This window comes from Suricata suricatta, chromosome 8 (genome assembly GCF_006229205.1).
Source record: "Suricata suricatta isolate VVHF042 chromosome 8, meerkat_22Aug2017_6uvM2_HiC, whole genome shotgun sequence".
NCBI classification, from domain to species: Eukaryota; Metazoa; Chordata; class Mammalia; order Carnivora; family Herpestidae; genus Suricata; species Suricata suricatta.
Window position 1 is genome coordinate 15,272,635 of NC_043707.1, and position 26,506 is coordinate 15,299,140.

A 26,506-nucleotide genomic window follows, 5' to 3' on the forward strand; every position below is an offset into this window, starting at 1 on the left:
CATGGTCCCCTGTTAGGTTTCTCCTCTTAGATCTATGAGTGCAAACATATGGTATCTGTCCTTCTCTGCCTGACTTATTTCACTTAGCATGACACCCTCGAGGTCCATCCACTTTCCTACAAATGGCCAGATTTCATTCTTTCTCATTGCCATGTAATACTCCATTGTATATATATATACCACATCTTCTTGATCCATTCATCAGGTGATGGACATTTAGGCTCTTTCCATGATTTGGCTATTGTAGAAAGTGCCGCTATGAACATTGGGGTACATGTGCTCCTATGCATCAGCACTTCTGTATCCCTTGGGTAGATCCCCAGCAGTGCTAATGCTGGGTCATGGGGGGCTCTATTGTTAATTTTTTTAGGAGCCTCCACACTGTTTTCCAGAACGGCTGCACCAGTTTACATTCCCGCCAACAGTGTAGGAGGGAGCTCATTTCTCCACATCTTCGCCAGCATCTATAGTCTCTTGATTTGTTCATTTTAGCCACACTTAGCGGTGTGAGGTGGTATCTCAGTGTGGTTTTGATTTGTATTTCCCTGATGATGAGTGATGCTGAGCATTGTTTCATGTGCCTGTTGGCCATCTGGTTATCATCTTTGGAGAAATGTCTGTTCATGTCTTCTGCCCATTTCTTCACTAGGTTACTCGTTTTTTTGGGTGTGGAGTTTGGTGAGTTCCTTGTATATTTTGGATACTAGCCCTTTATCTGATATGCCATTTGCAACTATTTGTTCCCATTTTCTCGGTTGCCTATTAGTTTTCTTGACTGTTTCCTTTGCAGTGCAGAAGCTTTTTATCTTGATGAGGTCCCAAAAGTTCATTTTTGTTCCTGGTTCCCTTGCCTTTGGGGATGTGTCGAGTAGGAAATTGCTACAATTGAGGTCAAGGAGGCTGTTTCCTGCTTTCTCCCCGAGGGTTTTGATGGTTTCCTGTCTCACATTCAGGTTCTTCTTCTATTTTGAGTTTATTTTTGTGTATGGTGTAAGAGAGTGGTCTACTTTCATTCTTCTGCATGTTGCTGTCCAGTTCTCCCAGCACCACCTGCTAAAGAGACTGTCTTTTTTCCATTGGATACTCTTTCCTGCTTTGTCAAAGATTAATTGGCCATACATTTGTTGGTCCAGTTTTGAGCTCTCTATTCTATTCCATTGGTCTATGTGTCTGTTTTTGTGCCAACACCATACTGTCTTGATGATGACAGCTTTGTAGTAGAGGCTGGGATTGTGATGCCTCCCATTTTGGTTTTCTTCTTCCATATTACTTTGACTATTTGGGGTTTCTTGTGTTTCCATATAAATTTTAGGATAGTTTGTTCTAGCTTTGAGAAGAATGCTGAAGCAATTTTGATTGGGATTGCATTGAATGTATAGATTTCCTTAGGTAATAATGACATTTTAACAATGTTTATTCTTCCGATCCATGAGCACGGAATGTTTTTCCATTTCATGGTGTCTTCTTCCATTTCTTTCATAAGCTTTCTATAGTTTTCATCATACAGGTCTTTTACACCTTTGGTTAAGTTTATTCCTAGTATTTTATGAATTTTTTGTGCAATTGTGAATGGGATCAGTTTAATTTCTCTTTTTGTTGCTTCATTAGTGGTGTATAAAAGTGCAACTGATTTTTGTACATTGATTTTGTACCCTGCAACTTTGCTGAATTCATGGATCACTTCTAAAAGGCTTCTGGTGGAGTCGGTCGGGTTTTCCATGTAGAGTATCATGTCATCTGTGAAAAGTGAAAGCTTGATTTCTTCTTTGCCAATTCTGATGCCTTTTATTTCCTTTTGTTGTCTGATTGCAGATGCTAGGACTTTCAGCACTATGTTAAACAACAGTGGTGAGAGTGGACATCTTTTTCATCTTCCTGATCTCAGGGGGAAAGCTGTCAGTTTTTCCCCATTGAGGATGATATTTGCTGTGGATTTTTCATAAATGGCTTTTATAATGTTTAAGTAAGTTCCTTTTATCCCAGCTTTCCCAAGGGTTTTTATTAAGAAGGGATGCTGTTTTTTGTCAAATGCTTTTTCTGCATCTATTGATAGGATCATATGGTTTATATCTTTTTTTTTAACGTGATGTATTACATTGATGGATTTGCGAATATTGAACCAGCCCTGTAACCCAGGAATAAATCCCACTTGATCATGATGGATAATTCTTTATATATATTGCTGAATTTGATTTGCCAGTATCTTGTTGAGTATTTTTGCATCTGTATTCATTAAGGATATTGGCATGTGGTTCGCTTTTTGTGTTGGGACTCTGGTTTGGGAATCAAAGTGATGCTGACTTCATAGGATGAGTTCGGAAGTTTTCCTTCTATTTCTATTTTTTGGAATAGCTTGAGAAGGATGGGTGTTAATTCTGCTTTAAATGTCTGGTAGAATTCCCCTGGGAAGCCATCTGGCCCTGGGCTCTTATTCATTGGGAGATTTTTGATAACTGATTTCTCCACTGGTTGTGGGTCTGTTCAGATTTTCTATCTCTTCCTGTTTGAATTTTGGTAGTGCATGTGGATTTAGGAATTTGTCCATTTCTTCTAGATTGTCCATTTTGTTGGCATATAATTTTTCATAGTAATCTCTGATGGTTGCTTGTATTTCTGACGGATCAGTTGTAATAGATCCCTTTTCATACATGATTTTGTCTGTTTGGGTTTCTCTTTGTCTGAGGAGCCTGGCTAGACGTTTATCAATTTTATGTTTTTCAAAAAGCCAACTCTTTGGGCTGCAAAACTTGAGAGACTATTGAATGCTGAAAATGAACTGAGAGTTGAAAGGGAAGGGGAAGGCGGGGAAAGAGGTGGTGGTGATGGTGGAGGGCACTTAAGGGGAAGAGCACTGGGTGTTATATAGAAAACAATTTGACAATAAAATATTATGAAAAAAAGCCAACTCTTGGTTTCATTGATCTTTAAATTGTTTTTTTGGATTCTACATTGTTTATTTCTGCTTTGATCTTTATTATTTCTCTTCTTCTGCTGGGTTTGGGGTGCTTGCTGCTCACCTTGTCGTTTCCCTAGGTGCGCTGTTAGATTTTGAATTTTGGCTTTTTCTAGTGTGTTGGAATAGGCCTGGATTGCAATATACTTTCCTCTTAGGACTGCCTTTGCTGCATCCCAGAGAGTTTGGATTGTTGTATTTTTGTTTTCATTTGTTTCCATATATTTTTAAATTTCTTCTCTAATTGCCTGCTTGGCCCATTCATTCTTAAGTAGGAAGGTTTTTAACTTCCACAGTTTTTGAGGTTTTCCAGACTTTTTCCTTGATTGATTTCAAGTTTCATAGCATTGTGACCTGAAAGTGTGCATGGTATGATCTCAATTCTTTTGTATTTATGGAGGGCTGCTTTATTCCCCAGTATGTAATCTATCTTGGAGAATGTGCCATGTGCACTTGAGAGAAAAAGTGTATTCCCTAGCTTCAGGATGCAGAGTTCTAAATATATTTATTAATTCCATCTGTTCCAAAGTGCTGTTCAGGTCCATTGTTTCTATCCCTTGCTGTAAGTGGAGTATACTCCCCTGCTATAAGCACATTCTTATCAATAAGATTGTTACTGTTTGTGATTAGTTGTTTTATGTACTTGGGTGCTCCCGAATTCAGTGTATAGATGTTTATAATTTTTAGCTCTTCTTGATGGAGAGACCCTGTCATTATTATATAATGTCCTTCTTCATCTTTTGTTACTGCCTTTAAAGTCCAGTTTGTCCAATATAAGTATGGCTACTCCAGCTTTCTTTTGAATTCTAGTCACATGATAGATATTTCTCCATCCCTTTACTTTCAATCTGAAGATGTCTTCAGGTCTAAGATGAGTCCCTTGTAGACAGCAAGTAGATGGCTTTTGGCTTTTTATCCATTCTTCTACCCTGTGTTGTTTGGTTGGAGCATTCAGTCCATTTACATTCAGTGTTATTATTGAAAAATGTGGTTTTAGATTCATTTTGTTCCCTGTAGAGTTCATGGTTATAGTGTTATCTCTGGCACCTTATATTCTTTCCTACATTTCCCTCATAGAGTCCCTCTTAGGATTTCTTGTAGGGCTGGTTTGATGGTGATGAATTCTCTCAGTTTTTGCCTATTTGGGAAAACCTTTATCTCTCCTTCTATTTTGAATGACAGGCCCGCTGGATAAAGGATTCTTGGTTGCATATTTTTCCTGTTCATCATATTGAAGATTTCCTGCCATTCCTTCCTGGCCTGCCAAGTTTCATTAAATAGATCTGTAACCACTCTGATAGGTTCCCTTTGTATGTTAAGGCCCTTTTATCCCTAGCTGCTTTCAGAATTCTCTCCTTGTCTTTATATTTTGCCAGTTTCACTATGGTAAGTCGTGCCAAAGGTCAATTCAAATTACGTCTTAGGGGAGTTCTGTGTGCCTCTTGAATTTCCATATCTTTTTCCTTCCCCCAGATTTGCTAAGTCTCAGCTATAATTTGATCAAGCACCCCTTCTGGACCTTTTTCTCTTTCTTCCTCTTCAGGAACTCCTGTGTTACAGATATTGTTCCGTTTGATTATATCACTCAGGTCTCGAATTCTCCTTTTGTGCTCCTGTATCAATATCTGTCTTTTTCTCGGCTTCCTCTTTTGCTATAACTGTGTCTTCTCATTCACCTGTTCTCCTCTCTGCCTCTTCAATCCATGCCGTGGCTGCCTCCATTTTATTATGCACCTCATTTATAGCCTTTTTTTTTTTTAACTCATCATAGCTATTTTTAAGGTCCATAGTCTGTGTATCAATAGCTTTTATAATGGTTTTTTCCAAGCCCAGTGATTAATTTTATGATAATTGTTCTAAATTCTTGTTCATTTAAGCTGTTTGTCTGTTTTGAGCAGTTCTGTGGCTGTGATTTCTTCCTAGAATTTCTTTAGAGGAGAGTTCTTTTGTTTCATCATTTTGGCTAGCTTTCTGTCCCTTGTCAGTTTTAAAAGCTTGTTATGTACTGTGCACCTGTTAATATTGCTCTTTTAAAGGAGGCTGATTGACTGTCCAAGGCCTGTAGTTTCAGGAAATGTTCTCTTAAAGGTGTCTCTCGGTTTCTCTTGTTGTGCCTTTTAATATTTTATTTCCCTGCTCAGTAGTATTTAGGACTCTCCACCAGGTGTACTTTGGCTTGTTTCTTGAGGTAGTCCTGAAAAGAATAACAGACCAACACACAAGGGACAAAGGCATGCCAAGGCACAGGCAAATAAAATAAATAAGCAAACCAAAAGGGTAAATAAAATAAGAAAAGAAAAGAGAAAAAGAAGGAGGGGACAGAAATGACTTAGGACAGTATGAGAGTGTAAAACTTGCGGGGTAAGATAAGGATGAGATAAGGAAAAATTTTATCTGGATGACTGGAATTGATCTAATCACAGCAGTATATAAATGTTGGTCTTTCCCAGACTCCAGGAGGAAAAGGAGAAAGGAAGGAAAAAAGAAATAGAAAAAAGACTGAAAAAAAAGTCAGTTCTCCTGTGCTGATGGGCGTGGTTTGGTGTTGGTAGGTCGGGTCTCAGAAGCTGCTCACTGAGGCCCCACCTTAGAAGCTGCAGGGAGAAGAATGGCAGCACCCCAAGCCTTTCTCAGACCATGTGTTGTCAGCCACTTATTTTAAGTCTGATCTCCCTGTGCCTTGGGTGGGCCAAATTTTTTTTTTTCCCCTAAGCTCCGCCACTTTTCCAAATCCTACTCCATGCACTTTAATACTGTTGCCCCAGATGAGATGAAATGAAATGTCTTCCTGCAGGCAGGTGGCTTCCCAGCTTGGAGTCACTGGGCCACCGAGCCCAAGGGAGAACAAGCCCGCTGAGGGGGACGAATTTCTCTCCCTGCACCCAGGGGTCAGTCCCAGGCTGAAGTCTCTCCGTCTCCATCATCCACTCTATGACTGTCTTCAGTCTCTCTCTTCCCCTCAGCTCTCTGCTGCTCTACACAGTTGTTTCGCCTGCAGCTCCAAAGGCCGCCCCACGCTTCGTGCTACTTTGCACGGTAATTACGCGCCTGTCTCCAAATGGCCACCTCTGCACACACGGCCCTCTACGGCCTGGCATCACCTTTTTGGGCATTTCTCTCTCTTGGCTCTGCTTTGGGGTAGTGCTCCCTTCCCTTCTCTCAGCGTCTCTGGTCCCAGTTTGCACTCACTCAGGCATCCGTGAGGCTGTCATCTATAAGGACTCTGTGCACACACCTTCAGTTCTTGAAGATCAGAATATAGTGGCTTTAGTCCTTCTCAGTTTGATAATTGAGGGCGGGCGGAGGCCACAAAGCTCCCCACTTCTCCGCCACCTTGCTGCTCCCCCAGACGACATATTATTTTTCATTTTATTTGGAAAGAGTTTCAAACTTAGAGAAAATTTACCTGAATGTTCATATATATCTTCTGTTTGGATTCATCTTCTGTTAGTGCTCTCTCGCATTTGTTCTTTGTGTATGCTGGCATGTTTATCCTCTCGCTATTTCTTTCTACTTCTTTCTATATGACATTTTAATTTTGAAACTATTTGAGTGTAAGTTGCATATATCATAGCCCTTTCCTCCTCTATACTTCAATATATATTTCCTGAAAATGCATTATTCTCTTACATAAATTTAATATTAACACAGTACCTTTTTCTAATTTCATCTGTATTTCAGTTTTCTTAGTTGACCCAATCATGTCTTTTAGCATTTCTTTTCTCTTCCAGGGCCATATATTGCATTTGGTTGTCCTGTCTTTAAAAAAAAAAAAATTTTTTTAACATTTTAATTTTGAGAGACAGAGCTTAAACAGAAGAGGGCCAGAGAGAAAAAGAGACAGAATTTGAAGAAGGCTCTAGACTGAGCTACAGTCAGCACAGAGCCTGATGTGGGGCTCAAACCCACAAATCATGAGATCATGACCTGAGCCAAAGTCGGACACTCAATCAACTGAGCCACCAGACACCCCTGTCCTATCTTTTTAGTTTCCCTTAATCTGGATACATCCCTCAGCCTTTCTTTTTTCATGACAATGGTGATTTTTAAATAATACATGTTGCATATCACCTTGCCCAGAATGTTCCTCATTATGAGTTTGTGTGATGTTTCCCCATGATTAGACACAGGTTATGCATTCTTTGCCAGACTACTTGTAAGTCATGTTTACTTTCCAGGATATCACATCCAGAGGCACATGTTGTCCATCTTTCCTTTTCTTTTGTGCTGTTTATTTTATAAGATGTTGTCTGCTTTTTCCACTGTAGATTTACTACTTTTGTCTAATAAGTAATATGAGGAGATACTTTAAGAAGATACCCTGCTTTTGAAAAACTGATGATTCATACCTGATGGTTGTACAGTGGTTTCCAACTCTAGTATTTCCTTCATACTTACTAATTGTTACTCAGCATTCTATAAGCAAGAGTCCTCCCTTTATACCTTATTTATTATTATTTATTCATTCTTTCAGTGTGAGCTCAAAGATTCCTGTTTAGGGGCGCCTGGGTGGCTCAGTCAGTTAAGCCTCCGACTTTGGCTTAGGTCAGATCTCACGTTCGTGGGTTCGAGCCCCGCATCGGGCTCTGTGCTGACAGCTCAGAGCCTGGAGCCTGCTTCCGGTTCTGTGTCTCCTCCTCTCTCTGCCCCGCCCCCCTTCTAATGCTCTGTCTCTCTCTGTATCAAAAATAAATAAAACATTAAAAAAATTTTTTAAAAAGATCCTGTTTATTCCCATTTCAAGACTCATAGATTCCTGTTTAATTATGAATTATTATAATTTACAATTGTACTACATTGTTTTGGTTTTCAGACTTGCCAGATTTAGCTAATGGTGGCCCCTTCAAAATGGCTTCTTTGTCCTTATAACATGCACCCATAATTTTTTTTGAGCACTTTTTATTACCTAATATTTTTGTTTCATCATATTAGAAACCAAGATCTGGGCACTGGGTATGCATATTGCTACTGGGGTGTCTTTGCTTACAGACCCTTAAGGCAACAACAGGAAATATATGCATTTATATTTATGCGCACATACATATAAATATATGTGTATACACACATGTATTTTAGAAATCATGTGTCTATATGAATACCTGTAATTTCAGCCTTTTCATACTGGGGTGTTCCTTGCTTTTCCTCATTCTATATTTGTATCTCCCTCTATCTAGTGTGGGAATATTGGCTCCCAACAACATTAACATTCACTCATTGCTCATACCTAAACTATATCCAAAATAGTTTTAGAATTGATGCACCCAAATCACTATAGAATTAGTTAAGAGTTTGGTTTGCAGTTCAGTCTCCTCCCTGTCCCCCACCCCACTTACAAATGAATATTGGGTATATGAATATTTTTCATTTATAAGTTACTTGGCTTATTTCTCCCCTTCAGATTAGCTGTGTCTTGTATTTAAAATATAGTTGGATTCACTTGTTTTATTTTGCTTTCAGTTTTAGGTTTTTTACCGTCTTCCATCTTTATTGATTTATTTTTGGGATCTATAGATCATTACTGTGCTTCTGAAGGCAAAACTAACAAAAAGTATCCTCAGAGAAGTAAAATTCCCTCACATATCTCTTTTACCCAATCTTTAATACTATCTCATGTAAGTAAATAACTATTATTTTCTCATTTATCCTTTACTCCCCCCCCCCTTTTTTTGGTAAAGAAAAGCAGATATTTCTCTTTATTACACATAAGTGTTAACATACTATATAAGCTGTTTTGCAGTTGGCTTTTTCCCCTTAACAATATATCCTGGGAATCTTATCATATCAGTTTGTTAAGGATCTTCTTTATTCTTTATTATAGTTGCATAATACTCCAGTGTGTTTATGTACCATAGTTTTATTTCTACTTTTCCAATTCTCATGTCCCTAATTTTTTTTTTAAATAGTTTGGCTAATGCAGCCAGAACAGTGTTAGGTGAGGTCATTGATTTGTACCTGTTCTTTTTTACTATAGGTATTTTAGAGCTATACATTTCCCTCTCAGTTCTACTTTAGCTGCATCTTAGATATCTTGACAAGTTTTGTTCTCATTTTCATTCAGTTCACAATTCTTTTTAATTTTGCTTTTGATTTCTTCTTTGGCTCATGGATTTCTATAAGTGTGTTATTTGGTTTCTATTTAATAATTAGGTATTTTCCTGAGATATATTACTAATTTCTTAAATTTTCTGTTGTCCAAGAATGTACTTTGAATTACTTGAATCCTTTTAAATTTATGGAGAGGTGGAAACTCCATAAATTGTGGATTCGTCTATTTCTTCTTTGGAGTCTTATTAATTTTTGCTTTGTATTTAATGAAACTTTAGTATTAGATACATAAACATCGTGCATTATTACTTACTGATGAGTTAGCCCCTTTATCATTACAAATAGGCCTTTATCCCCAGAAGCATTTTCTACTCTGACTTACATGTTGTCTGATATTAATATAGCCCCTCCTGCTTCCTTTTGATTAGTGTTGGCATGGTATATATTTTTATTTTACATTTAGTCTATTTGTATCTTTTTTTTAATTAACATTTTTGTTATTAAGAGAGAGAGAGACAGAGCATGAGCATGAGAGGGGCAGAGAGGGAGACACACAGAATCTGAAGCAGGCTCCAAGCTCTGAACTGTCAGCACAGAGCCCGATGCAGGGCTTGAACTTACAAACCGTGAGATCATGATCTGAGCAAAGCCAGACGCTTAACTGGCTGAGCCACCAAGGTGCCCCTGTATCTTTATATTTAAAGTGGGTTTTTTGGGGTGGTGGTCCCTGGGTGGCTGGCTCAGTGTCTGACTCTAAATTTTGGCTCAGGTCATGATCCCAAAGTCGTGGGATTGAGCCCTGCATAAAGGCCGGTGTTGGGCACGCAGGCAGCTTAAGATCCTCTCTCTCTAAAAATAATAAATAAATAAACAATAAATAGTTAATAAACAATAAAAAGTAAATCTATATTTAAAAAAGTAAAATAATAAAGTGGGTTTCTTGTAGTGATCAGTTAGGCTTTGCTTTTTTGGTCAATCCATAATCGTCTTTTAAGTGGTGTATTAGGGTTATTTGCCTTTAATATGACTGTTGATATCGTTAAGTTTAAGTCTCATCTCTTGCTGTATTTTCTGTTTGTCCCATCCCTTTTCTTTTCCTATTTCTCCTTTTTTCTTTTGAGTTAATGTATTTTTTATGATTATTTTCTCTCTTGGTAGTGTATTAACTATGACTCTCTGTTGTGTTATTTTAGTGTTGCTTTAGATTTACAGTTTTTCTTTAATTTGTCACAATTTACCTTAAGTGATATTCTACCACTCAACATATAAGAACCTTAGAACTGTATATTTGCATTTTTCCCTCCTTGCATGGGGCTGCTGTTGTCATCATTCATTTTACTTCTATGTGTTATTTTTTTTACTTTAAATAGCTATTTTTTTTAATTTTAATTTTAGAGAGAGAGAGAGAGAGAGAGAGAGAGACAGAGCTTGAGCATGGGAGGGACAGAGAGAAAGGGAGACACAGAATCTGAAGCAGGCTCTAAGCTCCAACCTGTCAGTGCAGAGCCTGACGGGGGCTCAAACTCAACAAACCATGAGATCATGACCTGAGCTGAAGTTGGACACTTAACTGACTGAGCCACCCCGGCACCCCTAAATAGTTAAAAATTTTTTTTAACATTTATTTATTTTTGAGAAACAGAGACAGATCATGAGCAGGAGAGGGGCAGAGAGAGACAGACACACTGAACTGGAAGCAGGCTCCAGACTCTGAGCTAGGTAGTTTGTGGCTCGAACCCACAAACTGTGAGATCGTGACCTGAGCTGAAGTCGATGCTTAACCGACTGAGCCACCCAGATGCCCCAAAGAGTTATTTTTTTAAAGAGATTTTAAGTTTTTGAGAAACTACTGTAGTGTTCACTCACCATAGTGGTTGCAGCATTTTACACTTCTACCAACAGAGTTCATAAGAGTTCCAAGTTTTCCACAGCTCTGCCAATACTTTTCTCTCTTTCTTTTAAGAATAGCCATCCTAATGGGTGTGAGATTAATAGCTCATTGTATCTGATAATTAGTGGTGGTGAACATCTTTAGTTTGTTAGTAATTTATATATAATCTAAGAAATGTCTTTTGGAGCCCCATTTTTTAATTGGTTTTTTTTGTTGTTAAAATTTTAGGAGTTTTTTTTTTTAATGTTTATTTATATTTGAGACAGAGACAAGACAGAGCATGAGTGGGGGAGGGGCAGAGTGACAGAGACTGTCTGAAGCAGGCTCCAGGCTGTGAGCTGGGAGCTGTCAGCACAGAGCCTGATGCAGGGCTCGAACTCACAAGATAATAACTTGAGCTGAAGTCGGATGCTCCACTGACTGAGCCACCTAGGTGCCCTCAAATGGATGTGTGTGTGTACATATCCTATATGTTTAATTCCGCATCAGATACATGATGCACAGTTTCTCATTCCATAGGTTGCCTCTACTGATTATGTGTTTGATGAACCAAGTAGTCCCATTGTCTATTTTTGCTGTTGTGGTCTATGCTTTTGATGTTATACCCAGGAAATCCTAGACAAATCCAGTATTATGAAACTTTCTTCTATGTTTTCTTCTAGAGTTTTATAGTTCTGGACCTTACTTTTGGCTGTTTAATCCATTTTTAGTTAATTTTTATATATGGTGTAAGATAAGGTTCCAACTTCCCTCTTTTACATGTGGATATGCAGTTTTCCTAGTATCATTTTGTTAAAGAGACAATATACTTTTGTCAAAGATCATTTGACCATATAATCAAGGTTTTTATTTCTGAATTCTGTTCCATTGTTCTATACAGTCTATTTATGCCAGTGCCATACTGTTTTGATTAGTGTACCTTTGTAACATGTTGGAAATCAGGGAATTTGTGCTCTTGAGCTTCATTGTTTTCAAAATTATTTTGGCTATTCAGAGTACTTTGAGATTCCGTATGAATTTTTGGATGATTTTTTTTTCTATTTCTGAAAAAAAATGACATTAGAATTTTAATAGGGATTTCATAGAATCCATTGGTTGCTTTGGGTACTATTGCTGTCTTACCAGTGTCAAGTTCCAATCTGTAAACATGGGAAGGTTTCTATTGTTCTTTAATTTCTTTCAGGGGTGTTTTTGTAGTTTTTAGCATACAAGTGTACGCTAACCTCCTTGGTTAGGTTTACTCCTGAGAATTTTATTCTTTTTTTTTTTTTTTTTTTAATAAGTGAGATTTTTTTTTCGCTTACTCTCCTTTTCTGGTTGTTCATTAGTATGTAGAAACACAATTGTGTTTTGTTTCTTGATTTTGTATCCTTCAACTTTGATGAATTCATTTATTCTAACAGTGTTTCTTTGGAATCTTTAGGGTTTCTGTGTGTGATAGCTGAATAGAGATAATTTTACTTCATTCCAATTTGGATGCTTTTTTATGTTTTTTTCTTGCACCATTGCTCTGGCTAGGACTCCCAATACTAAGTTGAATAGAGGTGGCAAGAGCAGGCATCATGGTTTCTCATCTTAGAGAAAAGGCTTTAGTCCTTTACCTTTGGATATGATAGTACCTATGGGCTTTTCATTTATGACCTTTATTCTATTAGGAAGTTTCTTTCTATTTCTAGTTTTTTGAGTGTTTTTATCATGAAAGAGTGTTGAATCCTGTCAAATGCTTTTTTTTTTTTTTCCCCATCAGTTGAGGTGATCTTGTCATTTTTGTCCTTCATTCCATTAAGGTAGTATATTACATGGGATGGTTTTCATATGTTGAACCCTTCTTGCCTTCCCGGAATAAATCCCACTCTGTCATGATGTATAATCCTTTTAATGTGCTATTGAATTCATTTTGCTAATACTTTTCTATTTAAAGTAATTACTGAATTGGAAGGACTTACTATTCTTGTTTTGTTTTCTGTATATCTTCTAGCTTTTGTCCCACTTTTCCTCTCTACTGTTTTCCTTTGTGATTTTTTTTTGTAGTGATGTATTTTGATATCTTTATCATTTCCTTTTATGTGTATTTTATATTTTGCTTATAGTTATTACAATTACATAAAACATCTTAAAGCTTCATTTCAGTTGTATACAAAAACTCTACTTTTTGTATGAGCTCTACTCCCCCCATTTTATGCTATTGATGTTATAAATCACACCTTTATGTAAAAGATGCAGTATAGGGATATAGCCAATGATATTGTATTAGCATTGTACAGTGACAGATGGTAGCTACACTTGTGAGCATAGCATAATGTATAGAGATGGTGAGTTACTTATGTCGTACACCTGAAATTAATATAACATTGTGTCAGCTATATTCAAATTAAAAAATTAAAATAAAAAAATATAAGGGGAAGAGTTACCAGTAAATTAAATTAGATTTTGAAAGTGATTAAATGAATGCATTTAATAATTAGTAAATCACATCTATATAAATTATATATTCATTAACATAGGAATAGTTATTTTTTCATGTTTTTGTCCTTTGAATTTTGAATACGAATTAAAAGTGAATTTATACACTAAGATTACCTTAATAGAGGTTACTATATTTGTCCATGTGTTTGCCTTTACTGGAAACTTTATGTTTTCATGTGGCTTAACATTGCTGTGTAATAATCTTCCATCATGAAGGATTCCCTTTAGCTGTAATGAATTGTCAGCTTTTTTTCTCTCTCTCCATTTGGAAACAGACTCCATTTGGCTACAGTATTATTGATGTTTTTTTTCTTTAGCACTTTGAATATATCACACCACTCTTCTGGCCTGCAAGATTTCTGCTGAGAAATCCACTGATAATCTTAAGGAAGTTCCCTCCTATGCAAGGAATTGCTTTTCTCTTTATGTTCTCAAGATTCTCTCTTTGATTTTTAGTTTGGACAGTTTGATTGTAATGTGTCTTTGTGTGGATTTCTTTAGAGTTACTGAATTTATCCTGGTTGGAGTTCTTTGAGCCTCTTTTGTTAAAAAAAATTTTTTTTTATCAGTGTTTTTTATATATTTTTGAGAGACAGCAAGAGCAGGGGAGGGTCAGAGAGAGAGGGAGACACAGAATCCAAAGACAGGCTCCAGGCTCTAAGCTAGCTGTCAGCACAGAGCCCGACACAGGACTCGAACCATCAGATCATGACCTGAGCCAAAGTCAGACACTTAACTGAGTGAGCCACCCAGATGCCCCTCTTTGAGCTTCTTGAATTTCCATGTCTGTTTCTTTCTCAAAATTGGGAAGTTTTCCCCCATTGTTACTTCACATAAGCTCTCTGTCCTTTTCTCACTTCTTCCAGGACTCCCATTATATGCATGTTGGTCTTCTGTACAGTGTCCCATCTTACAATGTTTGTTTCATTATTTTTTCTTTTTACTCTGAATCGATGATTTCAAATGATCTGTCATTACATTTGTTAATTCATTCTTTTGCCTAATCAAGTCTGATGTTCTTTAGTGAATTTTTCAATTCACTTACTGTATTTTCCACCTCCAGAATTTCATTCATTTTTATGGCTGCTCTTTGTTGATATTCTCATTTTGTTCATGCATCATTTTGCTTATTTCCATTCATTGTGTTTGTTCTCTTTTAATTCATTCTGTATTTCTTTAGGTTTGGTTTCTAGAATTTTTTTCTCTTCCTTTGGGCCATTCGCCCCTATTTTTTGTATGCCTAGTCATCTTTTTGGTTGAGACCTAATCATTTGGGAAAAAAAACAACTACCTCTCCCATCACATGGCCTGGTATCATGGAACAGAAGACTTTCAGTAATTAGCCTAGTAGAGGTTCCAGGACTTCTCAAACCATTTTGAGGATGTATTTTCTTGGAGTTGATGTGGGTACTGTTAGTTACCTCAGATGCGCTAAGGAGCTTGTCTGTTTCTTCTCAATGCTTATAATCTCTTGCTTCCTTAGGCATCTGTCTGTGACACTGTGGCTCTAATGTGCTATAGTGATTGTAGTTTGCTTTCACTGCCTTCCACACGAGGCTACCAGTCCTGTTAGTTCTCTAAGTCAAGTGAGACAGAAACTAGTCTCTCAGCAACCCTAGACGAGCCATAATATTGGATGCAGAGTCCACTCTTTTGTTTCCATCCAGCTGGAGGGGATCTCCAGTGGGTCCTTTCTAGGATGGGGAGGAACATATGTGGACACATAAAACTGCATATTTTTTTCCCCTTTTGCTGGAACCCCTTGGGTTTTTTGTTGGTCTTGGTGCTGTTGCTTCTCAGCTAGTCTCTAGAGTTCTTGCAAAGGTGTTCTGGTCTCTTTGTTGTTAATTTGGTGTCTCTGTAAGAATGAGGGCCTGAATCTTCCTACTGTATGACCTTGCTGTTATCACTCCTTTTCCAGAATTTTTCTTAAATTTTTTAAAAGTGTTTTTTTATTTATTTTTGAGATAGAGACAGTGTGAGCAGGGGAGGGTCAGAGAGAGAGGGAGACACAGAATTCGAAGCAACCTCCAGGCTCTGAGCTAGCTGTCAGCACAGAGCCTGACGCGGGGCTCGAACCCACGAACCGTGAGATCATGACCTGAGCCAAAGCCGGATGCCTAAGCAACTGAGCCACCCAGGTGCCCCCTTTTCCAGAATTTCTAAACAATGCTGCCAGTACCATCAGTGCTTTGAGTCAAGTGAGATAGAAACTAGTCCCTGAGGCAGTGTCAAGACAAGCCAAAATGTTGAATCTCTCAGTGTGGAAGGTTTCCTCTGAGTTGTACTATCCTAGGTTGGATGGAGGAGGGGTATGAATGGGTATGCAAAACACCACAGATTTTCTTACTCCTTTCCATAGAATCCCTTCTTGTTTTTATGTTGGTCTAAATGCTGTGGCTTCTCAACTGGTTTCTCTTCTCAACAGAACACACAAAGGTATTCTGGCCTATAATATTATCTTGGTGTTTGTGGGAGAGTAAGGGCCTGAAGCTTCCTTGTATTCCATCTTGCTGATGTCACACACACACTTTTTTTTTTTTTTGGCTTATTTTGAGGATGATACTCTGTTGGAAAGAATAAGGAGTTTCTAATGCTCTTGAGAGAGGTTGGCATCTGTCTTACTATCTTTCTGCAGGATCCTTAATTACTTCTCTTATTTCCTTTTTACCTTCACTCTAGTGTCTCTAAGGAGGTATTACCTCTTCTGTATATATCTTACTCTTCTCCAAAAGCACTTCTCTGAGGCTGCCAGGCTTCTTCCTTTAGTCAAGTGCTGTAAAATATCAAATTCATGAACTGTGTTCATTATTTTGGCTTTCAGTTGTACTTTTTTGTTTTGGGGGTGATTTTGTTTGTACTTAATCTAAGTCTTCCATGCTTCTTGGTTTCTTTCCAGAGTCTTTTAAGACTCCTCTTCTTGCTGTCTTCACTGACAGTCTTTAACAGTATGAAATGGTGGTAGCTCTGTTGGAATTTAACTTATTTCTTAGAGATAATTTTAAGGTTATAGTTTTCTTTTTTCTTAGTAATCCTCAAGGCCAGAGTCCTATGTGATGTTAATCTTTCTCTTTACTGTTTTCTATAAAGTTATATGGTGTCACCATTTTCTTGTAGACCTTAAAGTCAGCCACATACTGCTTTTTAACATTGCTTTAATTTAATATTGCTTTAATAAAAAAAAAGGCAACCTTCTTTATATTACTGTGGCTTACTTCCAGGAGCCACTAGGTTCCTGCCTCACCCACGCTTTGCTGTTCTCTGCAGATTCTTGAGCAGGCCAGAGTGGAAATCCCTGTTTCCCTTCAGCATCATCCAGTTCTCTTTTGAACCCTTTTCACCCAAATTCACTGAGGAGATGAACAAGAGGGTAAGTAAATGAGTTGTGCTAAATGACTTATTTAATGAGTTGTAATCTCCCTGCATTAAGGAAAGTAATGCATACTTTATTAAGTTTGCTCTATATTTCTCCGATTTTTTTCTATGTGTTTTTTAGAAAATAACATTTTTGTAAAGATGGAATCAGATTATGTATACTATCATGGAACTTTATTTTTTCATTTAAGTGTATCATGTATATCTTTTCATGTCAGCACACAATCTTCTTTCCATTGTTTTTAATGGCTGTATAGTATCCCACTATGTTCCTATTATTTTCATCATTTGTGCTTTATAAATTTTTGCTATTCCAAATAAAGTGGTCATGAAATTCTTGTATACAAATCTTTGTACATTTGGCAAGTGTTTGGCAAAGTGTTTTGACTCATGATTTCTTTAGATTTAATTCTCTTACCACATTCACCTTCTTGCTGTATTATTTTTCTTGTAGATGATGGACAGAGATGTCAACTGTTTATGCTGGGCCATTTAGCAAAAATTGCAACCTAACGGCTCTGAAGAGGCTGTTTAAGAGCTTTCGCCCAGTCTGGTCAATGTCTCTTGTTCTTGAAACCCATTAGGTAATAAAACAGGAAAACTTAAAATTTCACCTCTGGATTAGTGTTGGAAAATCAGGTGTCTACGGGACCATTCAGGTAACAAATATTAGTGATGTGAGCTTGATTGTCACTAATTGAAGTAGGAGTCATGCTATTTGATGGAGCAGTTCTTGACCCAAAAGGATGCGTACCTAGTATGGTCAGACCCTCTGACTTTTTTGTTTTTTGAGAATCAAGAAATCTACCATCTTCCATGGGGCACCTGGGTGGTTCATTTGGTTAAGCATCCAACTTTGGCTCAGGCCATGATCTCCTGGTCCATAAGTTTGAGCCACACATTGGGGTCTGTGCTGACAGTTTAGAGCCTGGAGCCTGCTTCAGATTCTGTGTCTCCTCTCTCTGCCTCTCCCCCACTCATGTTGTGTCTCTCAAAAATAAAACATTAAAAAAAATTTTTTTAATAAAAGACATCTGCCATCTTCCAAAGTGATCTAAATATAGAATCCTAGGTATTTAAAATGTGCTTTTTCCTAATCTTTTATTAATGTATTTCCTATACCTAAAAATATAAATAGAAATATCCCCTGAACTGAAACTCTGTGCCCGTTAAACAATAACTCTAGTCCCTCTCCTCGAAGCATGGTAACCACTGTTATGGTTGTTTTTATGAATTTGACTAGTTTATGATACAGCACAGAAGTGGAATCATACAGTACTTGTCCTTTTGTTTCTGCCTTATTTCACTTAGCATGATGTCTTCAAGTTCCATCCATGTTGTAGCATGTTTCAGAATCTCATTCCTTTCAAAGCTAAGTAATATTCCATCGTTTGGATGTACATTTTGTTTATCCATATTTATCTGTTGATGGACATTTGGACTGTTTCCATTTTTTGCCTATTGGAGTAATGTTTCTGTGAACAAATATCTATTTAAGTCTCTTTTTAATTCTTGTGGGTATATACAAAATTGATAATTCTATGTATAATTTTTTGAGGGACAGCCATACTGGTTTCCCCAGTTGGCACCACCATTTTACATTCCCATCTGGCAGTGCCAAGGTTTCCAGTTTCTCCGTATTCCAACTGACACTTGTATTATCTGTCTCCCTTTTGCATTTCTATCTCCCTTTTATACGTTGTCTTTGGAGAAATAACTATTATCCAAGTCCTCTGCCCATTTTTAATTGACTTATTTGATATTTTTATGAGTTTATATATTTTAGATATGTTTTTTGGTTTTTGTTTTTTTTTAATTTGAGAGAGCAATTGCAAGCAAGGTGAGGGGCAGAGGGAGAGAGAATCTTAAGCTCCACACTCAGGGCAGAGGATGCAGGGATCGATCCCAGGACCCTGGAATCATGATCTGAGCCCAAATCAAGAGTCAGATGCTAAACTGACTGAGCCATACAGGTGCCCCTATTTTCTCCCATTTTTAGGGTTGCTTTCTGACATTGTTGATAGGATCCTTTGATGTACTTCTTAATTCTGGTAAAATCTAATTGTCTTATTTTCTCTTACCAAATCAATATCATGAAGCTTTTCTCTGGGAGCACTTTTATCTCCATGATGATGCTATACCTCACATCATCAAGCAGAAAAGCAGTCAATTTGAAAATGCAGGCTATCCACTGGAAGCATTTAACCTCCCCAAGCTTGTAAGAAAGCTGCATGTGTGAAATTAAGCTAACAAGACAAATAGTCTCTGTGACTTGCAGTGATGAGTTTAGTGGTTCATAAATTGGTTAATATTTACTACTGCTTTGCTCATACCCAGGAAGAAAAAGCTTCAATTTTATCAGCACCACGCTCTAACCAACTGAGCTTACTGGCCACACCCAAAAAAGCTTCAATTTTAAATGACAAATGAAGGTTATTTATTGTCTGAGAAATCACTTATTGAACCTTGGTGATGCTACTTAAAGTTGATCTGCAGTTGCTCTCTATCCCAGCACAGCAAAGAGAACATTTATTCTGATGGCTTTGGCCACTGTTGAGGGCCGTTTCACAGTCGCTTCTTTAACAGTTTGAGCCTGGAAAACAAAGATAAGAAAATCTTGTTTTTTCTGTGGCCACATCTCTGTATTCAGTATGACGTCCTGGAAGCTGCCCAGCTGGCCGTAGAACCCTTGGATGGCATTCCGGTAGAAGGTGCCCGCATGAAGGTGAGGTGGCCAGAGAAAGGAAAAAGCAGCACTTTTCAGTCAGCCCTGACCTAGGACGGCCCTAGTATATCAACAGCTTGAGAAATGCCTTCAAGAGGCCAAAGCAGCACAAGACTGTTACGGAGAGCCTTCCGCCAAGCCCAGCATGCTTCTAGCAGTGACCCTAAAACATGACAGCTTTTGTCTCTGTCATAATCAGCATGGGCTACATTGGGGTCTTCCTTGTACTCTTTATCACTGCTTAGACCTCAAACGGTTTATTCTGGATGTTTTTCCGTACCTGCCCTTTAACTTTTAAGAAGATAAGTTTCTTATACAAATCGTTTCATTGAGGTAGAAGTCAGGGAACTCATTTCTATTGCAGGGTGTTTGGGTGAGGAGGAAAGGGGAGGAGAGTATGTTTACACAAAATATTTTCATTTGTGTATTTTTCTAATACGTAAGTCTCTTCCATAGTCCTCTGCACCATTTATCGTTAACCTCCTTAGATAAGGTAACTGCAGAATTAAGTTACTTGCTAGTATTTAATAGGTCTGGAGATTGAAGTGGTGACTTGCTATCACTAATGCCATCTTCCTTGGTTAGGTGCAGAGGCCTGTGACGGAGCTCACCCTTGACTCTAGCACTCTTGTGAAGGAACTAGAATAAGACTCTGAGAACTGAGGTATTATATACCTGTCTGGAGTGAGCCAAACCTTTAAATAACACCTAATGCAGCAGTCCAACGTTTTCCTTGGCCTAGAAGCTGTGATTTTGCCTAAAGCTCTTAAAAGTGGAAAGGAAAAAAAATACTGTTTCCTGCGTAAGTCTAAATTACAGAATGTAATCTTGGGTTAATGAAATTAGGGGAGAATGTGAGGTCAGAAGAGGTAAATGTTTACCAAATAAGCTCTCCTGGGTGACTGGACCTGGTGAGCAGATGATTCTGTCTTCCCCTGGCCCTGGCTGATCTCCAACCTAGATGGGTGACCATGGGGACCAGAGTTCAAAACTTTTTGCAGTGCCCAGAGGCTCTCAGCATTCTCAAAGGCAATGACTAGAAGTGGAAAGGTAGGCATGCCCTAACCCCCAGGCATCTCCATGCTTGGCTTAGGGGCATACCTCCTGAATCAAGAAGGACCCCAGGAGTTCAGGTCATACCTCCCCCTTCTGAGCGGCAGGGCTTACAGGTGCGCAAGTGAATCCTAGGGTCAGAGGGGAAAGGCAGCAGTCCTGTTTCATTAGCTCTAGATGTTGATTGGCCTTCGGATATTTGTGGAAGTTAGAGTCCAGCTCAAGTGACACTTAAAAGGCTTTCATCTTTCTTTTTTTTCTCCCCTTCCCTGGCATTAGTTTTATTTCATTCTCCAGCTTCTTCCAGCCCTAGACACATTTTTCTTTCTCCAAAATCTCTTTACTTTTGCCCCCTCCATACCTGCTAAAATCAGATTTTTAGTCCTCCAGATGGCTCTCTAAGGGACTTTGAGGGCCTGCTAACAAAGATTAAAACGTGGGCAAGTCTTTAGTAATTCAAGGGCTCCCAAAGTGGAGTTACACACACAAGATTATTCTTAATGGTCATAAATGAACTTTTTCCTTCCCACTTCTATATTAAAACCTTGTTTTTCTACCACTTATTAAAGTATACAACTATCACATTGAACCTGTGAGACTTCATAGATACATTATTTTAATGATATGAAGGAAAAAACCAATTTAAAGAAAAATATTAAACAGACACACGAGCAGAAGAGTGAAGTTAGAAGGTGAATGACTGAAGTTTGGGAAACCCTATCCTAATCTCCCACACTTAACATATGAGAAATAGAGGCCAGAGCTGCTAAATGACTTGCCCAGGTCACAAACTTAATGATAGGAGCCAGACTCCTTAGTCTGGAGCTCTCGTTAATGATGTGGTTTCCCCTAAGTCAAGGCCCTGGAAGACCTATAGGGAGGAAACAACACCTATACTCCTAAACTAAGTACCTGAGAACCCTTAAATATGGGCTTTAGCTTCAGATAGAGGATTTCTCTAGAGCCTTTCCTGGGATCCCATGGTCCAAACCTTGAAAAGTTGCAGCCCCTCCAAAGGTGAGCAGAGGGTACTCTGGCGGAGTGTTAACACAGGACTCTGAAGGTGGACCACCCATGATAGCAGCCTGGCGCTGGGGCCGGAAGATAGGAAAACTCTATCACAGCCTGGGCCCGGGAACCCTCTGCCTCACCCTGCTGCCAGGCACCAAGAGGTAAGGACTGAAGGGTTGTCCCTTCATGATTCTGGCCCCTGGATTCCAGCTGTTCCTAGAGAAAGGCCTTTTGTTGTTGTTCTCTTTATCCATTTTACATGTATATGTTCTTCTGTATTTACTGTTTTTAGTCCCTCAAGGAGATAGCTCCTCCCAGTTTAAAGCCAGAGAGATCTTAGGTCCTACACCCTCTATAGGACAGGAGGCATCTGCCTAACCCCACTTGAGTAAAAAATCAAGAAGTTCTAGGGAAAGGACTAGACCAGATAGGATCTTTCTCACATTTCAGGAGTATGTTCCCGCCTTCTCTGCCATCTCCCTCTTTGCCAGAGAGAGCCTAATTTGCTGATTCGAAGCCTGAGGAATAACAGAGCAGAACTCTGCATCCAGTCCAAGCTCTGTCACATGTCTCTGACTGGCGGTCAAGCCACTTTACCACTGTGGGTCTCAATTTCCCTTTGGTAAAATGAGAGATTAGGAGTAAATCAGTGCTTTTCAAACCTTTCAACTATAAAACCTTTTCATTAAAAGAAAAATTGCTGTTAAATCCTAAAGCATAAAGATAGGCCACTCTGGAATGAGATAGTGGCTGGCTGGATGAGCATGTACACTGGGGGAGAGGGGCAAAGGGGCTATAGCTCTTCTGAGCAGTTTGAAAATCACTAGATTGTATTTATTTCTGAGTAATTTCCTTAAAATTTTGACATTCTAGGATTCTTTTCCAGCTGCAAGGTCCCAAATGGCAGAACGTGAATGCCTCAGGTTTTGAAACAAGGATCAGAAATTAATTTCCTGTTATAAAATTCTTGTAAGATGCATTTCAGGGCCACTAGGAGATGGGCTATCTTCTGGGCAGCTTGAGAAAATTGCTGTCGGTGAAGAACAGAAGCTATTGTTAAGTGCTTACATTTAAAAAAAAATCTTAGATATACGTTAAACAGGCCTCTGTGGGTAGGTTAACAGCATGAGGTGACCGTAAGTTGCCAAAAAATCTTTTTGGTTAAGAGCAGAGACTGAAGAGCAGCTTCTCAGAGCCAGGAGGTGGAGGTGGAGTAAGGGTCTCCTTGTTCTAGGCAGGTAGATTACTCACACTGCAGTTCTCCATTGTGTATGCCAACAAGCTAGGAGTAGGCCAAAGCTTTCTCCTTCCAGAAGGGGTCAGGATATTCTACAGTGGGTGAGGGTTTGAGGAAGGAGGCAAAAAGGCTTAGGTTATGACTTAGGCGAAGGTCCTAAGACACATTTGACAAGTCAAGAAAAAACTCTGGAAATAGTAAAAATCCTGCAGTAAGGAAACTGATGTTACTCCTTTCTTTTTAAAAGTTCCATTTTGAGGGAGCACCTGGCTGGCTTAATCGGTAGAGCATGTGACTCATGATCTCAGGATCAGGCGTTTAACCCCCACATGTGGAGCCTAATTAAAGTTAAAAAAATTTTTTTAAGTTATACCTTGATTTCTATAGCCATGTTCAGCAAATCCAGCAGGAGCATGCATTCCTTAAAGTATAAGCTTGCTATGTGACTAACTTCTCTGGGCCCTATCTTAGCAACTGTCTCCATGATCCCAATGCCCTGGGAAAGGGTTAAAAGCACAGGAAGAAGCAGAGAATAGGATTCCTCATGCTTAGAGCCTGACTCAGCTCTTAATCCTTGTATTCTAGTAGATGCTAAAATATTTTAATTATTGCAATATTTGCCATAATTCATCAAACCCTTACTGTCAGATACTGTGCTAAATGCTTATAAGTGTTTTCAGTTGCAGTTGTTGAGTGCTCATTTAGCAAGGGCAGAAAATGGGTCAGGTTAAGCAGCCTGCCGGAAGGTCACTCAGCTAACAAGTGCAGTTAGGATTTGAACCCTCCTGGTCTGACTCCAGTCTCTTTCCAGCACTCAAAGCTCCAGTCTTCCATGCTCAAAAGGCTAGTGCTTGTTAGCATAAGTTCAGACATCAAGTAGTGACAGATTCTGTGTTTCTTTGCTCATTTCTACCTGATTGCCTTAGAGAGATCCTCGGCCCTCTAACCCCGTCCCTGGAATATCACTCCAAGGTGGCAGGGAACCAAAATATTGACTCCTAAATTCTAAACACTGTACCAAGTGTTTTACAACATACATTTTTCTGTCACTCAACTGGATGAGTTATAGGTCGATGAGCCTGGTTCTTTCTGAAATGTGGATGGAACAATTGTACCTGCACCGGTATGTACATTAGGTACAGAAGCTCTTTTGAGGACTAAATGAGAATGCATATAAAGTGCTTAAAATAATGCTTGGTACATGGTGAATGATCTGTATGATGTATGGGGAAATGATCTGTATATTTTATCTATTGTCTAAAGTCCTCACAAAAGCCCTGTGCGGTACTAATTTAAATATTTAATGGGTTTTATAGTTGAAATTGAGCCTCAGTTTGAGGTTATTCATGTATGGTTGAGGTATGCCTCATTATCTGTTAGATGGCAGAGCTGACTTAATTCTAGGCCTCTGGGACTGGTCAGTATTCTTTCCACTGAATCAGTTTCAGTAGGCAGCTTTCCATCAAGTGTCTCCCTGCTTGTCCCCTGCCCCATACACATATCCAAAAGAACTTACCACCTCTTACCTAGGAATTTGTTACCATTCTTTCACCCCTGTGATTAGAAACTGATCTTCATTCCTCATTTGTTGCAGCACTCACGGATCATTCTCTGGCCTAGGACTGATGGGAATAAAAGATGAAGAGGAAAGCACCACCCCAAACATATGTTTGTGAGTCTGCCCATCATTTTCCATGTGCATTTCTTATCCCTTGTGGACAATGGCAGAGAATGTGGTCAGGCTGCAGCCTCTCTATCCAGCAGACATTACATAAGAAGTTTAGTCCATTTACATGTACAAATTTTCAATAAATGGCTAAAGTTCAAGCATTACTGATCTTAAGATGAAGTGAGGGAAGGAAACTAGTTTGTACTTTCTTTGTGTCAGTGGGTTTATACAGAAGAAATTACTCTGTACTCATTCTATGTAGCACTCCCATTAAATGGTAATATATAGGTAAGGAAACCTGGAAAAGGGATTGTGCTGTGGAGAAAATCCAGCCTTTATGAAGGGTGTCAAAGTTGCATTATCTATAAAGCAAATTTCTGTAAGGCACATATTCTCATTGAGAGCTGTTAAACAATTGCAGGGAAAAGAGACAGAACTGAAAATCTGGCAGACCCCTCTCCCCCCGCCCAACCACAGAAGAGTGGAAGACTAATAAGCTTTTTACCAACACTGGAAGCACCCTTCCTATTCCATTTTTAAGAATGCTTCCTTCCCTTCAGTGAGACTGCAGTGTCACCCTTCACCAATAGGGGGCCCTGTCACACCAGATCTTCCTCTTAGAACTGGAAGCTTCAATTTCAGTAAAAGCTCCTACTCTTCTTTTTTATCACTTCCCAAAATATTAACATTCTGTGTTGGAAAGGACATGAGTACAGGCACACACAACTCCAAAACAGAGATATGTAACTGCCCTCTGGAAAAGATTCATCCAGTATACAGTATATATCACATCAAAACCCTTATCAATTGTTTCATACATTGGGACCCAGCAATTTCTCTTCTGTCGTAGTATCCTATAATAATAGGATAGTTTCATACAAACATGTATGGAGAAGATATTACAGGGTGAGCACAGTGGGATTCTTGGTAGCTGTTAAGTGGAAGTGGACCTCTTGATACAGACTGACTCTGAATCCTAGCTTTCCTACATATTGTGTGAACTTGAATAATTAATATTTCTGTTGGGGGCCATAATGGTACATACCTCATGGGATTGTTGTGAAGATGTGATTACGCATTCCCAGTATATGTTGTTGGAAATATTGAGGGTTATAGAATAGTGTGTGGCTTGTAGAAAAAGATACACCAAGATATGCATAGGTTTGGGAAGACTGTCAAATGTGAACAGTATTTTTCTTTGCTAGTGGGATTGGAAGATTAGGTTTTACCAATTGCTTTTGTGTTTGGTGTTAAATCACCATATATTACTTTTATAACTAGGAACTTAAATTCTCTCTGAAGGTTGAGCATATAGGCAGTGTTTAGTCCTTTTAACTTCTATAAGAGCTGGCCCTCTGTAAAAGTTGGGAATTAGGAGCCAGAACTGAAGAGCTTGATTTAGGATGGAGACACAACACTTAAACCTCCCTTGTAAAGAGGAAAACTCCCCAGGTGTGCAGGGAGGCCCCGAGCCCATCTTGAAATTGACAGTGCTGCTGGATACTTTCTCCACCTCCCTCTGGGCTCCAAAGGTATAGGAGCTTAGCTGCTATTTACTTTTTGAGACTTCGGTCCTGAGACAAAGTAAGTGTCTGCCTTTGGATACAGACAGACCTCTGCTTCTGAGCAAGCAGCTTAATCTCATCTGAGTAGAGTTCCCACAGTTTATAAAATGAGGACATATCTTTCTAAGGATTATTGTGAAAATTCAAAGATCCAGCTTCTGTAAAATGACAGAATAGAGATATATATATAACTTTCCCTCTTTGAACCTCAATTACCTCACCTTAAAATGGGGACATTAGTACCTAACATCATAAGGTTGTTATATGAGCACTAAATTAGGGAAAACCCACATTAAGTCTTCAATAAATGACTTTTTACTGAGAAACATTTTCCAAGGGCAGGATCACAGAACAGACTAGGCTCCATGTGCCAAGAGCACTGCCGTGGCTCCTAGGAATAGCCAAGGCCATTTCCTTCTCCTGGATGGGAGGTTTCCCAGTGGGCCCCCAACTTCGGAACTCTGCAGAGATGAGCCCAGACCATAAAGTCTCTGAGGCCTCAAGTCTGCACAGTCT

At 38.8% G+C, this 26,506-nt stretch overlaps 1 protein-coding gene across 1 annotated transcript in view; it reads left to right on the forward strand.

The window, feature by feature from the left end:
* The window catches only part of REXO5 (RNA exonuclease 5), a 40,592-nt gene that overhangs the window by 13,249 nt on the left and 837 nt on the right, over positions 1-26,506 (forward strand). The window contains 9 exon segments of the mRNA XM_029949933.1: positions 16,623-16,651; positions 16,653-16,725; positions 17,192-17,314; positions 19,342-19,455; positions 20,041-20,257; positions 20,438-20,464; positions 20,467-20,624; positions 21,562-21,680; positions 24,351-24,428. Coding sequence (XP_029805793.1) covers positions 16,623-16,651; positions 16,653-16,725; positions 17,192-17,314; positions 19,342-19,455; positions 20,041-20,257; positions 20,438-20,464; positions 20,467-20,624; positions 21,562-21,680; positions 24,351-24,428 — 938 coding nt within the window.